Consider the following 14387-nt stretch of genomic DNA (forward strand, 5'->3'; position numbering starts at 1 on the left):
CCAGAGAAGTCTCTCTTCACTGGCTAGCTTCTATAGTGTTAGAAGGTGCTATGCAGGCTGTTTCAGAAGAAAACACATTATTAACAGTTTTAACCAGCACTGGAACCTGCATGCCAGGCAAGATAGTGGTAAGACTGTTTGTGGGGGTCACCAACTGATTCCATGATTTGATTTACAGCCTGAGTCACAGGAAGAAATTCATCCCTTGTACTATAAACTTGGTCAAAACACATGTCTAGGGAAGTTACAGGCCCTAGAGCAGAATCTATTGATGTGTTTTTAATGGTCACCATTATTAAGCTGCCTTCTAAAAATTTATGTTTATATCCATAGATTTCTGCTGCTCTCAGCCTTGGTCAGAGAAACTTCTTTTTGGAGTGGGTAGTGATTAATTCGGAGATATATATTACTGTACATTTCTGTTGTAAGCTCTGAGAGTAAGTCACATTGAGTGCTCAGCCATAGATAGGACATCTATCAACTCCTGTTCACCTCTCCAGACAGAGTGGGAAGAATGTCGGAGCGAGAAGATGGGGAGAGGAGCTGTGCAATGCTGTCCTTTAGACATGACACAGCTTCATACACATGAACCCACAGCCACTGTGCTACCTGTACGAGACCTGCACAAGGTCAAACCAGCTAAAAATTCAGGCACGGAGTAGGGAGGGGCTTCCAAGTCCCTGCTTTCACCGAAGAACTCTTGGCATAATGGATATTACGGGAGGGAGAACCACTTCCTTTTGAGGGTACGGCTGCTGTCAGGTTGGCCATGACCCAGTGGATGACCCCACACATGTGCACAAATGGACAGCTCAAATTGCACTTGGTGGGTTTAAAACTAAATATACTTTTAAAAGAAGGACATGCAGTTAGGAGGTGATGTGATGGAGGAGTCTTGGGGGAGAGAGAAAGGAGAGTGAAGAGTGGCTATGATCAAGACACACTGTTTACATGTATGAAATTTTCAAAGAATAAAATAAAAATCTTAAAACAATATAACCAACCATCCAATACTGTTTATACATTATTGATCATTCTGTGGCAGAATTTTGCCCTCTTTAAATCATTTAGAATGCATTCTTGTGGAATGTCTTTGCATAGCCAATGACTCTTTAATATTAATTACAATAAGGATACTTTCTTAAAATGCAGCAACAAATTTAACAAAATGAACCCAGCACATATGAATTATAAATACGAGGTTATTTTTTCTTTGTTAAATAACCTCTAATTTCCCCGGGTTATATTAGGTTTCTTCAATATAACATGTGTACAACAGCCATGTCATGTCTAGAGGAAAGCATTGCACAGTTCCCCTCCCCATCTTCTCGCTCCGACATTCTTCCCACTCTGTCTGGAGAGGTGAACAGGGGTTGATAGATGTCACATCTATGGCTGAGCACTCAACGTGACTTACTCTCAGAGCTTACAACACCAATGTGCAGTAATACATCTCCAAATTAATCACTATTCACTGAAAAAAAAGTTTCTTTGACCAAGGTTGGAAGCAGCAGAAATCTATGGATTTCTTAAATTTTATTCTCTTAAAATACCTACGTATTTACTAGGGCACTATGGAGATCTAAACATGAAAATGATATGGAAAGTTATTTGTTTTCATATGTATTATGATCTCATATCATGTTTATAAGAAAATATTCCACCAAAGTAGGAAAGCAAGGAAGAGGTGGTTTTATGTGTGTGCCGTAACAGTTACACATTGCCTAGCTTTATATCAATAATAAAATAATTGGGAGGGAGTGGAATTAGGCAAATTTTACTTCCACAAATGTTAGGTGACTAGGAGGGGATCCCTGTGTCCCCATTAAGAGAAGAATTTTTAAAAATGCAGGTGTTTATCACATAGACATTTCAACACAGCAGAACAGTCACTTAAGGAATGGGGTAAATGAAGATAGTATTCTGTAACATGGGAGGTACTTCATTAAAGAGTTTCTAAAAGATGCACCTTAGAAAAGGCACCCGGAATTTTTGATGGGTGTTTGAAAAAGAGTTATTTTAGCATAACACTTCTCTAGCATATCTGCTGGTTTCTGAAGAAGTTGCCAAAAATCCCATTCACACACCAAATAAGCAATGATCCAGGTATACAATGGAGATACTTCAGTGAGGAAAACAGGAGGAAATGTTGCTCTCTTGACAGCTGCATTTCAGTAAAGTGGCACACCAAAAAGGCAAACAGGAGGAAGACGTGTGATCAGGAAGATAAAGGGACAGTGTGAAAGACTGTAGGAATTCTAGCTGTTCTAGAAGTCACTGAAGTGGTCGGAGTAGAGAAGGGACATGAACTCAATGATACACTGAGGGCATCATGCTGGCAGCTCCATTAAAACTGGAGGTGATGACTCAGTGGGTGAGGGCTCTTGCTGACAAACTTGGAGACATTAGCTCAATTCCCTGGACCCACATGGTGGAACAAGAAAGCTTCTGGAGGTTGTCCCCTGATACATGCATGCACACAACACATGTAGGCATGTCCATGCGTGCGTGCGCGCGCGCGCGCGCGCGCGCACACACACACACACACACAGACTAGTTAAAAACGTAACTTAAAAGTTAAAATGGAACGGGGGTGGGGTGGGGTAGACGCATACAGTCTTATATGAAAAGGAGAATGGTTAGCAATGTAGGGTCCTGGCTGATCCAACCAAGCTTTGCTGGCAGTGAAACAATAATGTCTAACACCTGGGTTAAACAATAGCATGTTGACATCTAGAGCAACTCAGTAGCCAGTGGAAGTATACAACGGAAGTTGGGAACAAGATGCAATAGGATAAGGCACACTTTCTAAGTAGAAACCCAAAGGCTAGCACAGGGATGTCTGTTAGGGAAAATGGGTGTAAAGGCAAATAATGCCACTGAATTTGCAAAACAACAGTCACAGAATGATAAAATACCAAATGAAAATATAATTTGTGACACATGGACTTCATATTTTCAAAATACATGAAGCAACAACTGTCAGAAGAGTAACAGTCTATGTATAACCCCTCATTAGTGCTGGAGAATTAAACAGACATTCTCTGCTAACACCAACCTTTCCACTCCCTCTTTAAGAAATCAGAGCAGTACAAAAATAGATCTAAAATCCACATCAAGTGGGCCTGGGGAGATCACTCAGTGCAGAAAGTGCTCGTCTAACTATAATGCCAAATCCAGGTTCAATGAAAGACCATGTCTCAAAAGATAAGGTGGAGAGTAGAAGATAATTAGAATTGACTTCTGGCCTCCAAACTTTCATGCACAGGCCAACACACACACACACACACACACCATAGTAAAGTTGAGCTAATAGTTACATCTCAAGTGGAGAATGTGTGTTCATTAAAATACTTAAATGCGGTTATAAGATAATTTTAGCAAATTTAAAGTATTAGCATCAGATACCTGCTTCTAAACTAACACAAAAACAGACATCAGTCACTAAAAGTCACAACAGAGAGAATGGGCTTTCTAGGAAGCTGAAATTTTCTTCAGAATCTGGAATGACCTTAGCTACCATACTCTTACTCTGTCTTATTGGTCTTCCCTACAACTGCTCACCAATGATAAAAATTCAAATTCTATTCTTGATTGTAGTCTTTCATCTCCACTTAACCAATTAATTACTACATTGTTCAGTTATGTCCTGAATAATTTTTAAATTACTCTCACTTCTCCACTCTCATTGCCATTCCCTAGTTTCAGGAAATTTCATTCTTGTTTGAATTAATGCCATAGCACCATTCTAGTTTTGACTTCAAGCTTTTCCTGCACATTTACTAGTTTCTGGGAAATGGTGGTGTACTATTGTACTTTCCACAGCAAGTTTTACATAAGACCATACTGATTCCTTCCCCTTACCATATTGCAAGCAATCTATCTACTTGTCCTGCCTAGTTTATTGTCAACTTGACAGAAGTTAGAGATATATCTAGGAAGAGAAACTCTCAGTTTAGAAAGTGCTTCCATTAACATTGGCCTGTAGGCAAAGCTGTAGTACATTTTCTCAATCAATGATGTTGGAGGGCTCAGCTCATTATCAGTAGTGGCCCTCCTGGGCAGCTGGTGGTCCTGGGTTCTATAAGAAAGCAGGCTAAGCAAGCCATAAGAAACAAGCCAGTAAGCAACGCTCCTGCATGGTCTCTGCATCAGTTCCTGTTTCCAGGCTTTTGTCAAGACTTCTCTGGATGGTGGACTATAAGCTGTAAGATGAAATAAGCTCCTTCCTTCCCAAATTGCTTTTGGTAATGGTGTTTCCTCACTGCATTAACAACTCTGAGTAGGACACCACTTCTCCTCCCCAACTCTGCTTCATTAGCTTTATCTTTGCATTTGTATGTTTGGTAACTGACATGATATGGACACACCAAGCGATGAACAGGTAGATGCTCGCTCTTCCAAAGTGCTTAATCTTGTACACATAAAACCTAAGTGAAACTATATACAGAATTATGATAGTTCATATTGCTTTTCAACTTGAAAGCATCCAGAAACATCTATGAGACAAACCTCTGGGCATGTCCATGAGAGAGTTTCTAGATTGGGTTTGCTGAGGTTGGAGGACTCATTCTAAACGTGAATGGCAGCATTCTATAAATTGAGATCCAAGACTAAATAACAAGGATGAAGCCATCTGAGCCCCAGCATTCATCTTTCTCTGCTTCCTCACTGTGCTACAAGAGTAGCTCCTGTGCTCCTTCCCTCTCCTGACACTATGCCATCCCCACCATGGTGGGCCGGACTCTCACACTATTAGGCAAGATAACCTTTTCTTTCCTTACTTAAAGTGCTTTTGTTGGGCATTTTGCCACAGTGACAACAGTAGCTAACACAAGGATGAATGAATTTGTTTGTGTCCTCTGCATAGTTATCTGCAATGAGTTAGTGTTTTGAAACATAGGCAGTCTAGAAGCAGTTTAAAAACCCAAATAGTCCAAGACATGTTTTAAAAAACATACAGGGAGTTTAGCAAACGTAGTCACCTGTAACTGTGATCAACCCATAAAGTACACACGCTACATTTTTCTTTAATGTGCTCAGTATGCCTTTAATTTCTGTGTCCCTAAAACTTGAGTTAACATATAAAGCACAAAAGGTACTTTATGTTTTTGAGATTTGGTGTGCCGGGATAGGCCAGGCTGGCCTCTTGTAATTCTCTTGCCTCATTCTCCGGAGTGTTGGAGTCATAGGCACACACCACCACGCAGGATCAAAAGGCACTTTGTGATGCTGGATATTCGGGGATGGAGGAGGATGCACTGGACCACACAAGTTTACCTGGCACATTTTAGAATGCCCTAGTAGTGTGGTTTTGACAGTTTAAACGTTTTACATCATATATATGTATATGTATATATGTATAACTTTTTATCATAGTAATTAGAAATGGAAAATTGGAGGAATTAAATATTGTTTTTAGTGTATAAATACATAACAACAAATGCTTAATTTAGCAGCTTATTTTTAATTTATCTATACTTTCAAAAGTAAATTACAAAAACATTAATGTAAATTTAAACACAATTTAATAAATATAATTAATTAGAAACCACAGCCATAATATGAAAGTGTTTTCTTCTTCAGTTTCTACACTCTCTTATAGTAAAGAGTATTCTCTCTGGCACTGATGCTTTATTTAAATGGTATGATGAAACTTACTATTTGTTAGAAACTTAATGGCTTAGAAAAGATGCAATTGTCTAGATAATCTTTTTTTATACAAAATTCTATATACTTATTTTCTCTCTCTCTCTCTCTCTCTCTCTCTCTCTCTCTCTCTCTCTGTGTGTGTATGAATGTGCACACGTGTGGAGGTCACAGAACAACTTTCAGGATCTCTCTTGCCACCAGGAAGGTCCAGGGGTCACACTCAGGTTGTTTGCATTTGCCAACTGAGCTATCTCCTCAAAATAGTATTATTGATATGTGCTTTAGTTATAGATATTTTATTAGAAGGCTAATGCTGTAAAGAATAAAAATTATGTACCCAAAGCTCTCCCTTCTGTGAGAACCAACATAATGCAGATAATTTCTTTTTTTTTTTTTTTTTTTTTTTTGGTTTTTTGAGACAGGGTTTCTCTGTGTAGCTTTGCGCCTTTCCTGGAGCTCACTTGGTAGCCCAGGCTGGCCTCGAACTCACAAAGATCCGCCTGCCTCTGCCTCCCGAGTGCTGGGATTAAAGGCGTGCGCCACCACCGCCCGGCCAAATGCAGATAATTTCAACTTTGTCTTTCTTACTGCTACATAACTCATTGTTTATGTAACACAGTGGCTTCTACTATAATTAAATGCTTGTTTTTTTTGTTTGTTTGTTGTTGACCGGAAGCAGTTTCACACAGGGAGAAGTGGATGTGGTTTACATGCAGCACAGTGACATCAGGTGAATGCCAGAAGTATCCCTGAAAGGAGCTAAGCCCTTACGATTCCACGTGAATAAACCTGCTGCCACAGTCACATCATAGTTTCCATGGCTAGTAAAATGAACCTCACCTTAGACTTTCTAAAATATCTGAATTTGCTCCCTATTGAGATTTGTAATTCCCCAAAACTTGTGTGTACCTTGTCTCAGCCAAACTAATTCACTTTGACTTTGTATTTTAATGGATACCCTTGTTTTCTAAGTCGATAGCTTCTAGAAAGCAGCTCAGCAAAAATAATTTCTATTTTTTAGCTATAAGTACACATAGAAAACCATTTCTGGATCTCACCACACTTAATATTTTAATACAATCTTCATTTTTCCCAATTCAGATAGAAATATACTAGGAACTTAGGTGATATAGGATGAGGGTAACCCAATTACATTACTGTCTCCCAAATTCTCTTGATGAAACAGAAGTCCCATGGTCTAGAAAAGTCAGTCCTACAGAAGACAGGAGTGCTGTTATCTTGGGGAAGTTATCAACTGGGGAACTCTAAGATAACAGGGCCTTACCTTCACATCATTGGTGTTCATTCTTGTTCCCTCCTTCCCCACAAATATGTCATCAATGTCCACAAGGATGTATCTGTCCAAGGACAATGTCAACCTCTTTCCTGACAGGAAGGAGATGGCATCTATGAAGATGAGCTTGTGCAGCCAAAAGTTCAAGTTGTTGCCAAAAAGAACACGCTGGATCCCGTCATGAAGCCCCAGGTCATGTATGATAGTGGCATAAAAAGCACCTTTAGAGATGGGTGGAGAAAGGTTTTCTGGAGTCTTAACTTTGGCAAATATCACTGGCTGGTAGGTGGAGTGGTTAATTTGAAAAACTGTCCAGTCAGTTCCAGGTAAAGAACCTCTGTCCAGCTTGGATGATTTGGTCACATGAAGCAATGGGGAGTGAGGATTAATACAGCAATCTTTTACTGCCAGGTTTCCACTTATGGAAAAGGGGAAACCTCTGAACTGAAAGCTCTGGAGGTTTTTCTCACTGGTTTTGTGGAATCCAATGATACCCACACCATACTCCACACAGTATTTATCTAAGAGGCTTCTATTCCAAGAGTCCATGTTTATATACTTTAAAATATTCTCATATATAATGAGAACATATTTGCCTTTCACGTTGTCTGTAAGGGCTGGAAGGTCCCCCTTTCCAGGAGCGATTTCAGTGTGATAGTGGAATCGAATGGATTCTAGCATCATAATGATGTCTTGGCCGAGGGATGAGTACTGGCTCTCCACAAACACCAGGACTGTGGGATCTGTCCTTGAAGCATCAGAAAGCATTGTCCTCTTCACTTCCATCAGCCTGGATGGTATGTGCTGGATGTCACCACAGTCCACTTCTGAAGCCCTCCCAGAAAGTTCACTTTCCTGTTTGTATCCACTGTACAGGTAGTAAGCAGAGATAATAATGCTTACCATACAAAAAGTGGCAAGCAGAATCAGTGTTCTCTGAAAGTGTCTGTGAAGTTTCATGATAAAACTCATGTTGGGTGGACTTCTTTGACTATTCTGATAGAAGCACCATTTAAAAAAAATAGGAGGAAGGATGGAGTTTCAGCCACGCCCCTGGTCTCAGTCAATAGTTTATGTCACCATTGCAGCACATCTGGATTACACAGTCAGGACTCACAGGAAACACAGTCTGAAAATTAAAACAAAATAGGACAGAGTATAAAACATTGTCTTCAGTATCAAAATGAGTGAGTTTTTATCATACTGGCTACCTTGCATGGCGGGTTATGTGCGGATCAGTTGGTGTAAGTGACATTAGAAAATCTTGATTTCTTCTTATAGCTGTGGATGAGGACTTGTGAGGGATAGAATGAGGAAGAGGGCTCCACTCAATACAGGGCCACTATCTATTTCTAACACCAAACAAGTGTCTGGGCTGACAAGGCCCAGACTCACCAAGCTTTGCATCAAATTCTGACAGTAACACAGAGATTCTCAAATACATGCAGTAGCTCCTGTCACATAGACACATATCTTGCAGTGTATACTCAAACTGTGAATGTTGAATTACATGCATGAAAGGTTTACAAAATGTGGACATATATCATTTTAAGTGCCAAAATTACAACAGTGGCCTTCTTCTTTTTCAGAAATTTCTTAATGTAATGAACTTTGTCATTATACCTACATTTATAATTCATTAGAGAAATTATCCTCTAAATCCTTTCTATATGCAAAGATGGCTTAGCAACCCAATTGGTTATTTCAGATTACACAGATTTAAAACATTGTAACAACCATATTGAGAAGTGAGTGTGAGGAGTGCAAAGCTTCTTATATTCCTTCAGGTCTAGAGTGAGGTGGCCTGCTTCAGGCATGCACACCACAGCTCTGCTAGGTTCCTTCAGGTCTGGAGCGAGATGCCCTCCTTCAGGCATGTGCCCCACAGTAGCTCTGCCCAGATGTTTCAGTCTGATCTGCTTCTGCTTTTTGAGCTCAGTAATTACATCAACAGTACTATAAAGGCATGATAAAAATGTCATGAAAAAAGTTGTGATGCCATGAAATGCTTTATGCTCCAACAGTTTCAAGTCTTAGTAACCTCTGAAAACCTGTTTACTTTGAAAAACAAGCAGAGAAGTATATTTTTAGAGCACATGTTTGGTAGGATCTTATAGTCCCAGCACTCCATGAGGAATACAAAAAATTTAAAGAAAAGTTGTGCCATTGTCCTGTCCTCATGGTGTGCTCACAGATAGCTGTGGGACAATCAGTGGTGGGAAATCCTGCATTTGATGGTTACAATGCATTTAGGGCTGTTCCTATGTTTCTTAATTGCAATATTTCTATCATGTACTTTTCAGATATAATGATGAAGCCAGAATAAAGAGTCACTAAGAATCACAGGGTTAAAATTCTGTAGTATTTATCTAAGAAATATACAGCAAATCAGAATTTGAATAATATTTATATCTTTATGAATAATTACATCTTGAGATATAAGTATAAGATATTTATGAATTTATCCTAAAAATCACATGTTGCAGTTTATTACTCAAATACTTGGGTATCTGTGTCATTCATTCAAGTATTTATGGAGAACTTATTTTTTCTACTTAAACTAGACATTTTCAACATATTAGATGTCTTTTAAAACTTCTAAATTATGAAGAGGATACAGTGATTAGAATGCTAACATGTGGTTGTGGATTAGAGGCTATAATGAGATAAGAGAGGAAAGAAACCATGACAAGTGGGGCATAGTCTATGAAAGAAAGACACAGTGGAGAAGACTTGGGCCAAAGCTAAAGGAGGGTAATTTGTATAGATATATAAGATTTAGAAAATGTTATAGACATAGGAGTAAGCACGATATTGGGAAAAAGTCATGAATGGAAAGTAGAAAAATAAGATAAAAGTATTCAAAAATTAACTGTGACTACACACTGCTAATGCAAATTATAGCGAGTGATAAATCCTTAAGTGCAATGACAGGCCCTGTTTTCACTAGATTTTGTAGATATAAAATGCCAAAGTCATTTCTTTTACATCCAATTCTCCAAATTTCCTTCAGATATCAAAGGTTATCCTATTTATATTCCCAAGGGCAAGAGTTAGTTTAACATGGATAAGTGAAAACTCTCCTGCTTTCTGAACCATTATTTTTTTTAAAGATAGGCTCTCATTATGTAGTCAGCTTGGTCTGGATCTCTAAAACTCTGAATCCTCCTGCCTCAGCCTCTCCAGTGCTGGGATTATAGGCATTAACTACCATGCCTGGCTTCTATGCAAATCTTTTCAAACAAATGCCTCATTTGCCCATGGCCAACTTTAGCCTCAGTGTGGACTCACAAATAGCCACTTCCTGTCCCATGCTTTTTCTTGTGCTTGTGAAAAACCTCAGGATGGACTGAAATGATGGTGTTCCTCCTCTTTTAGGGCATGGCACTGTAGGAACAGGCAGAGGCAAGGATATCAACTTCTGAGTCGGTCATGAATGAGCCATCCCTAGGACAGGTAAATGTGGAAAACTAATCTTGCCCACACAATTCTCTTGGCAAAATTTCTGACTTTTCAAACTTGCAAAGACCCAGTAGATAACACACGGTCATGATAAAATCCTCTCCCTTGTACTAACTACCATAATAATGAAAATTTTGTTTTAGATCATCCTTCCTATTGGGTGGAAGTTTTAAGAAGACAGAATTAAATCCTCATTTATCTATCATTGCAGCCCTGTTCCCAGCATTAAATAAGCTCAGTGACTGTTGGTAGAATTTATTAAATTCAATGGCTCATTGTGCCTGTAGGTTTATTAGACACTTCTACTTCATGCTAATGTCATAATGTATCTTTTAAGGTTACCATGACTATTAATGATTATAGTTGCTAAAAATTGCTGGATTTCATGTTGGATGTCTGCTTTATTGAATGTGGAGTAAATGCAATCATAACTCCCTGGCATGTGATAAATGTTGATATAAATCATCATACACACAGAGAGAGAGAGAGAGAGAGAGAGAGAGAGAGAGAGAGAGAGAGAGAGAGAGAGAGAGAGGCAGACTACAAGAACAACAACATAAAAAAAAAACGACCCACAAATTGCTCTGCAATCAGCCATGAGGTAATTACTGAAAAACTAATTTGAGATTAGTGCTGTAGTCAATGCTGAAGACAGCACAGAACTGAAATTAGGAACAATCACTGCATCTGTAAGGATGGATTCACCGACAGCAATGAGACCTGGGAGACAACAGTCAACACCACGGCACGCATGGTAAGATGTGACTTATGGTAGAAAACAGCCAACTCTGTCGTATAGGGTAAATTGTGCTTAAAAGTAAGGCATTTTTGTACCTTCTGAGGGGAGGGAGGAGGGAGAGAGAGAGAGAGATCAATAAGACCCGGGGAAGTCAGTGACAGTCCCCGGGAGCCACAGCACCTAAGGAACACCTAACACAGTGGTGAAGGCATGGATGTGAGCATGGGAGGGAACGTCAGGAAAAGCCTCTGGCCAGGCAGAAGAAACCAAATGACTACAGTGTGTTTGTCCAAGAGTCAGACTAGACTAATTCTATGACACCATGTACTGCGATAAAATTGGAAATAATACCTGGTTAAAAAGTACAGCAGATTAACGCGTGTCTTTCAACTCAGAAACAGCATTAGACTACTTGAACAGAAAGCCAGCGAAAACAGTGTGCACAAGCATTTAGTGGGGCAGTGAGCACACAGCAGTGAAAGGACAGACTGCCTATGCTACACAGGATGGAGCGCAGACTCCAGAGAGGCACAGCTAAGGGCTGCTGCTGCGATTCCACGGGAAGAGATCTGAGTCCAGACTAAGATGGCCATCAGGGAGAACGTGAATGAAGAAACTCGTGGGAGGAGAGCAGAAGTCATGGTTGGAGTAGAGGCACACTTGAGGATTAAAAGCTAAAGCTGTCGGGTCAGTAATGGAAGCACAAAGCTTCGAGGGGAAATGGACTTGAGCTGGTGCTGTTCATTTCAGAGGCAGCCAGGCAGGGTAACTGCTGTGTGACAGCATGCAGAGGAGCAGGGCACTGTCAAGTAACTGACTGAAGACAAGAGAATCTTTGAAATCTCAACAAGCTACACAAACCCAGTTCCTCAGGAAAACCCCAGCTCGAGCCAGCCTTGTTCCCTTTAAGGTCAGATCACCCCCACGTGAATCTTCAATGTGAATCTTCCTAAAATATTGTTGGCAAAACTATTTGTTCAATGTGTCTGTTCCTTGTTAGGCTGACATTTTCAAAGGCAAAGGGTATCTTGTTATTTTTCACAGAAAAAAGTTTTAAAAACCAAGATCAATAGGAAAACACTTTATACACTGTATTTTTGAAATGCTCCCACAAATACATGGGAAATTACAGGCATTTCCTCCTTTTCGGGGATTAACTGTGATAACTAAAGAAACAAGCATACTGACCAGGGTCTCCACCAGCACTACAGAATTGATGGCTGTGAGGCATCATGCTTCCTAGTCATTTTAGGATGAGGAAAGGAGGCTGAATGGCATTTAAAAATGTGTGTTACATTTGGAAAATAAACTATGTAGGCAGCATTGTGAATAAACACAGGTACAGGAAGGTTGGCCCAGCTTCATATTTCCACTTCAGGAGGTTCTCCTGTAGGCCACCCTGAAGGAAGTACCACCCAGGAAGTTGGAGCAATAGCCTCAAAGGTATTAAGAGGAGTTGGCCTGTGCAGACCTTGTCCTGACTCTCTAGCGACTGAGCAACAGCCCAAGATGTCACAGCTTGTGCAAGATGAGCTGACAGCCTGCACCAAAGAGACTTACAGCACACCTTCTCTCCCTTGCTGGGGACATATAGGAAAGGAACACTTCAGCATCCTCACATGGAAGCAGTGGTACTGTGGTTGCTACGTCCTTGAGTTTGCTTTTAATCTTTCATACTAATTTTTAAAATTTACTTACACTATAACAAGCTTTCATGTGACATTTTCATACATATTTCATTTTGCTTGATTCCACTGCCCCAGTCCTTCTTTACCTACCCACCTCTCTTTCCTTCTGTACCCCTTTATTCCCAGTATTTCTCCTTACTTTTGTCCTATTGTCTGCCTCAAAGCCTCCTTCTCCCCAGTCTCATGGTCCAGTTCTAATTTCTGACATTACTCACACTTACCCTCACCTAGATATACCTACCATACCAGGAGTAAGAGTTAGTCTATGTTCTCTCCCATATGTAGATTCTATTTGTCTTTCTGAGCTTTGGGTATATCACATATAATGTTTTGCAGTTCTATTCAGTTTCTTGAAATGTTCATTTTTCCTTCATAGCTGAATAAAATCCCATCATGCACATGTACCACACATCTAGACTGATTCCATTCCCCAGATCTTGTGAATAGAGAAGCAATGGGCATGGATGACTCAGCTGTGCCTCCCCCAGGTACTTTATATGCTAGGGTTCTGAATGATAATGCTATTAAAGAAGACTTCTTAACCTTTTTTCTCATAATCTTTTTTCATTCAAGAAACTTTTATGTGACCCTGGGCATATAGGTATGTAAACTAATATACAAATTTATTACTTATTGGTGCATATATGATTTTACCACTTCTTAAACATTAAAGCAAATTTGCATACTAACAAATAGATGTTCTTATTTATTTTCATACAGAGAATTAAGTGTTGCTGAACATTTGATGCTTCAGAATGTGCAGCATATTCAGCTTTTCAGAGTGGATTAATACTTTGATTTTATGATCACCAATGCCGAGAATACTGTTTTGCATAAATATGTAGCAACAAAATGGCAGAAGCATGTTCAGAGCCATTTCAGAAATTGTTGAAAATTATGTTCTATTCTTAAGCCTACATTAATTTAACAACTTTTTTTTTTTTTATGAAGCTCAAGTCAGCGACTCAAACAGCAATTTTAAAAGCTCAACAATCTAGAATAATGAAATCCAAAGAAATGCTAACTTGATAGTTACATGCTGAGGAATAACGGCAGGAAAATACTGAGTCTGTTTTCTGTAACTAGACATTGTCCCTAAGAGCGAAAAACTTCCTCTGCATGCTCCCAAACTTGAGCTGAAGCCTCTCCGGCAGGCTTCATCACACAGGCAGCACTGTCTGCTGCTTGTTCTGAACCAAAGCTGGTCTGAAGCTGTGTGATACAGCCTGGGCTAGCACCACCAGACACACCTCGGCTTCATCACAGGATGGACTGTGAGCCAACTTGTGGTCACTGCACACTCAGAGACCTCTTACTAGTGTTGAATTTTTCACAACCCCACATTCATTACCTCAATCCCGTATAATATCATGACCTACGATTAGAGAAGCTGGAATATAAACCATTAAACTTCCTCAGAATAGCATCTGATACACAGAGAACGAATAAACAAAGCAACCTGTTTTTAATTATTAGGAAGATTGATATAGAAATGAACCATGGCAGAAATATCTGACAATTAAAGTTCACTGAGCACCATAAGGGCAGCTGC

The 14387-nt window shown here is 39.7% G+C and overlaps 1 protein-coding gene across 3 annotated transcripts in view; it reads right to left on the bottom strand.

Annotated features, from left to right (window-relative positions):
* Positions 1-14387, bottom strand: part of Ndst3 (N-deacetylase and N-sulfotransferase 3) — a 158758-nt gene that overhangs the window by 136782 nt on the left and 7589 nt on the right. For all 3 annotated transcript variants that reach the window (XR_003735816.1, XM_028881474.2, XM_028881473.2), the window contains exon 2: positions 6938-8075. Coding sequence is in view for 2 of the 3 variants with exons in the window: in XM_028881474.2 (XP_028737307.1) it covers positions 6938-7918 (981 nt within the window). In the remaining variant the exon portion in view is untranslated. The remainder of the gene's footprint in view (positions 1-6937; positions 8076-14387) is intronic.

The sequence above is a fragment of the Peromyscus leucopus genome, chromosome 6, assembly GCF_004664715.2.
Source record: "Peromyscus leucopus breed LL Stock chromosome 6, UCI_PerLeu_2.1, whole genome shotgun sequence".
NCBI lineage: Eukaryota > Metazoa > Chordata > Mammalia > Rodentia > Cricetidae > Peromyscus > Peromyscus leucopus.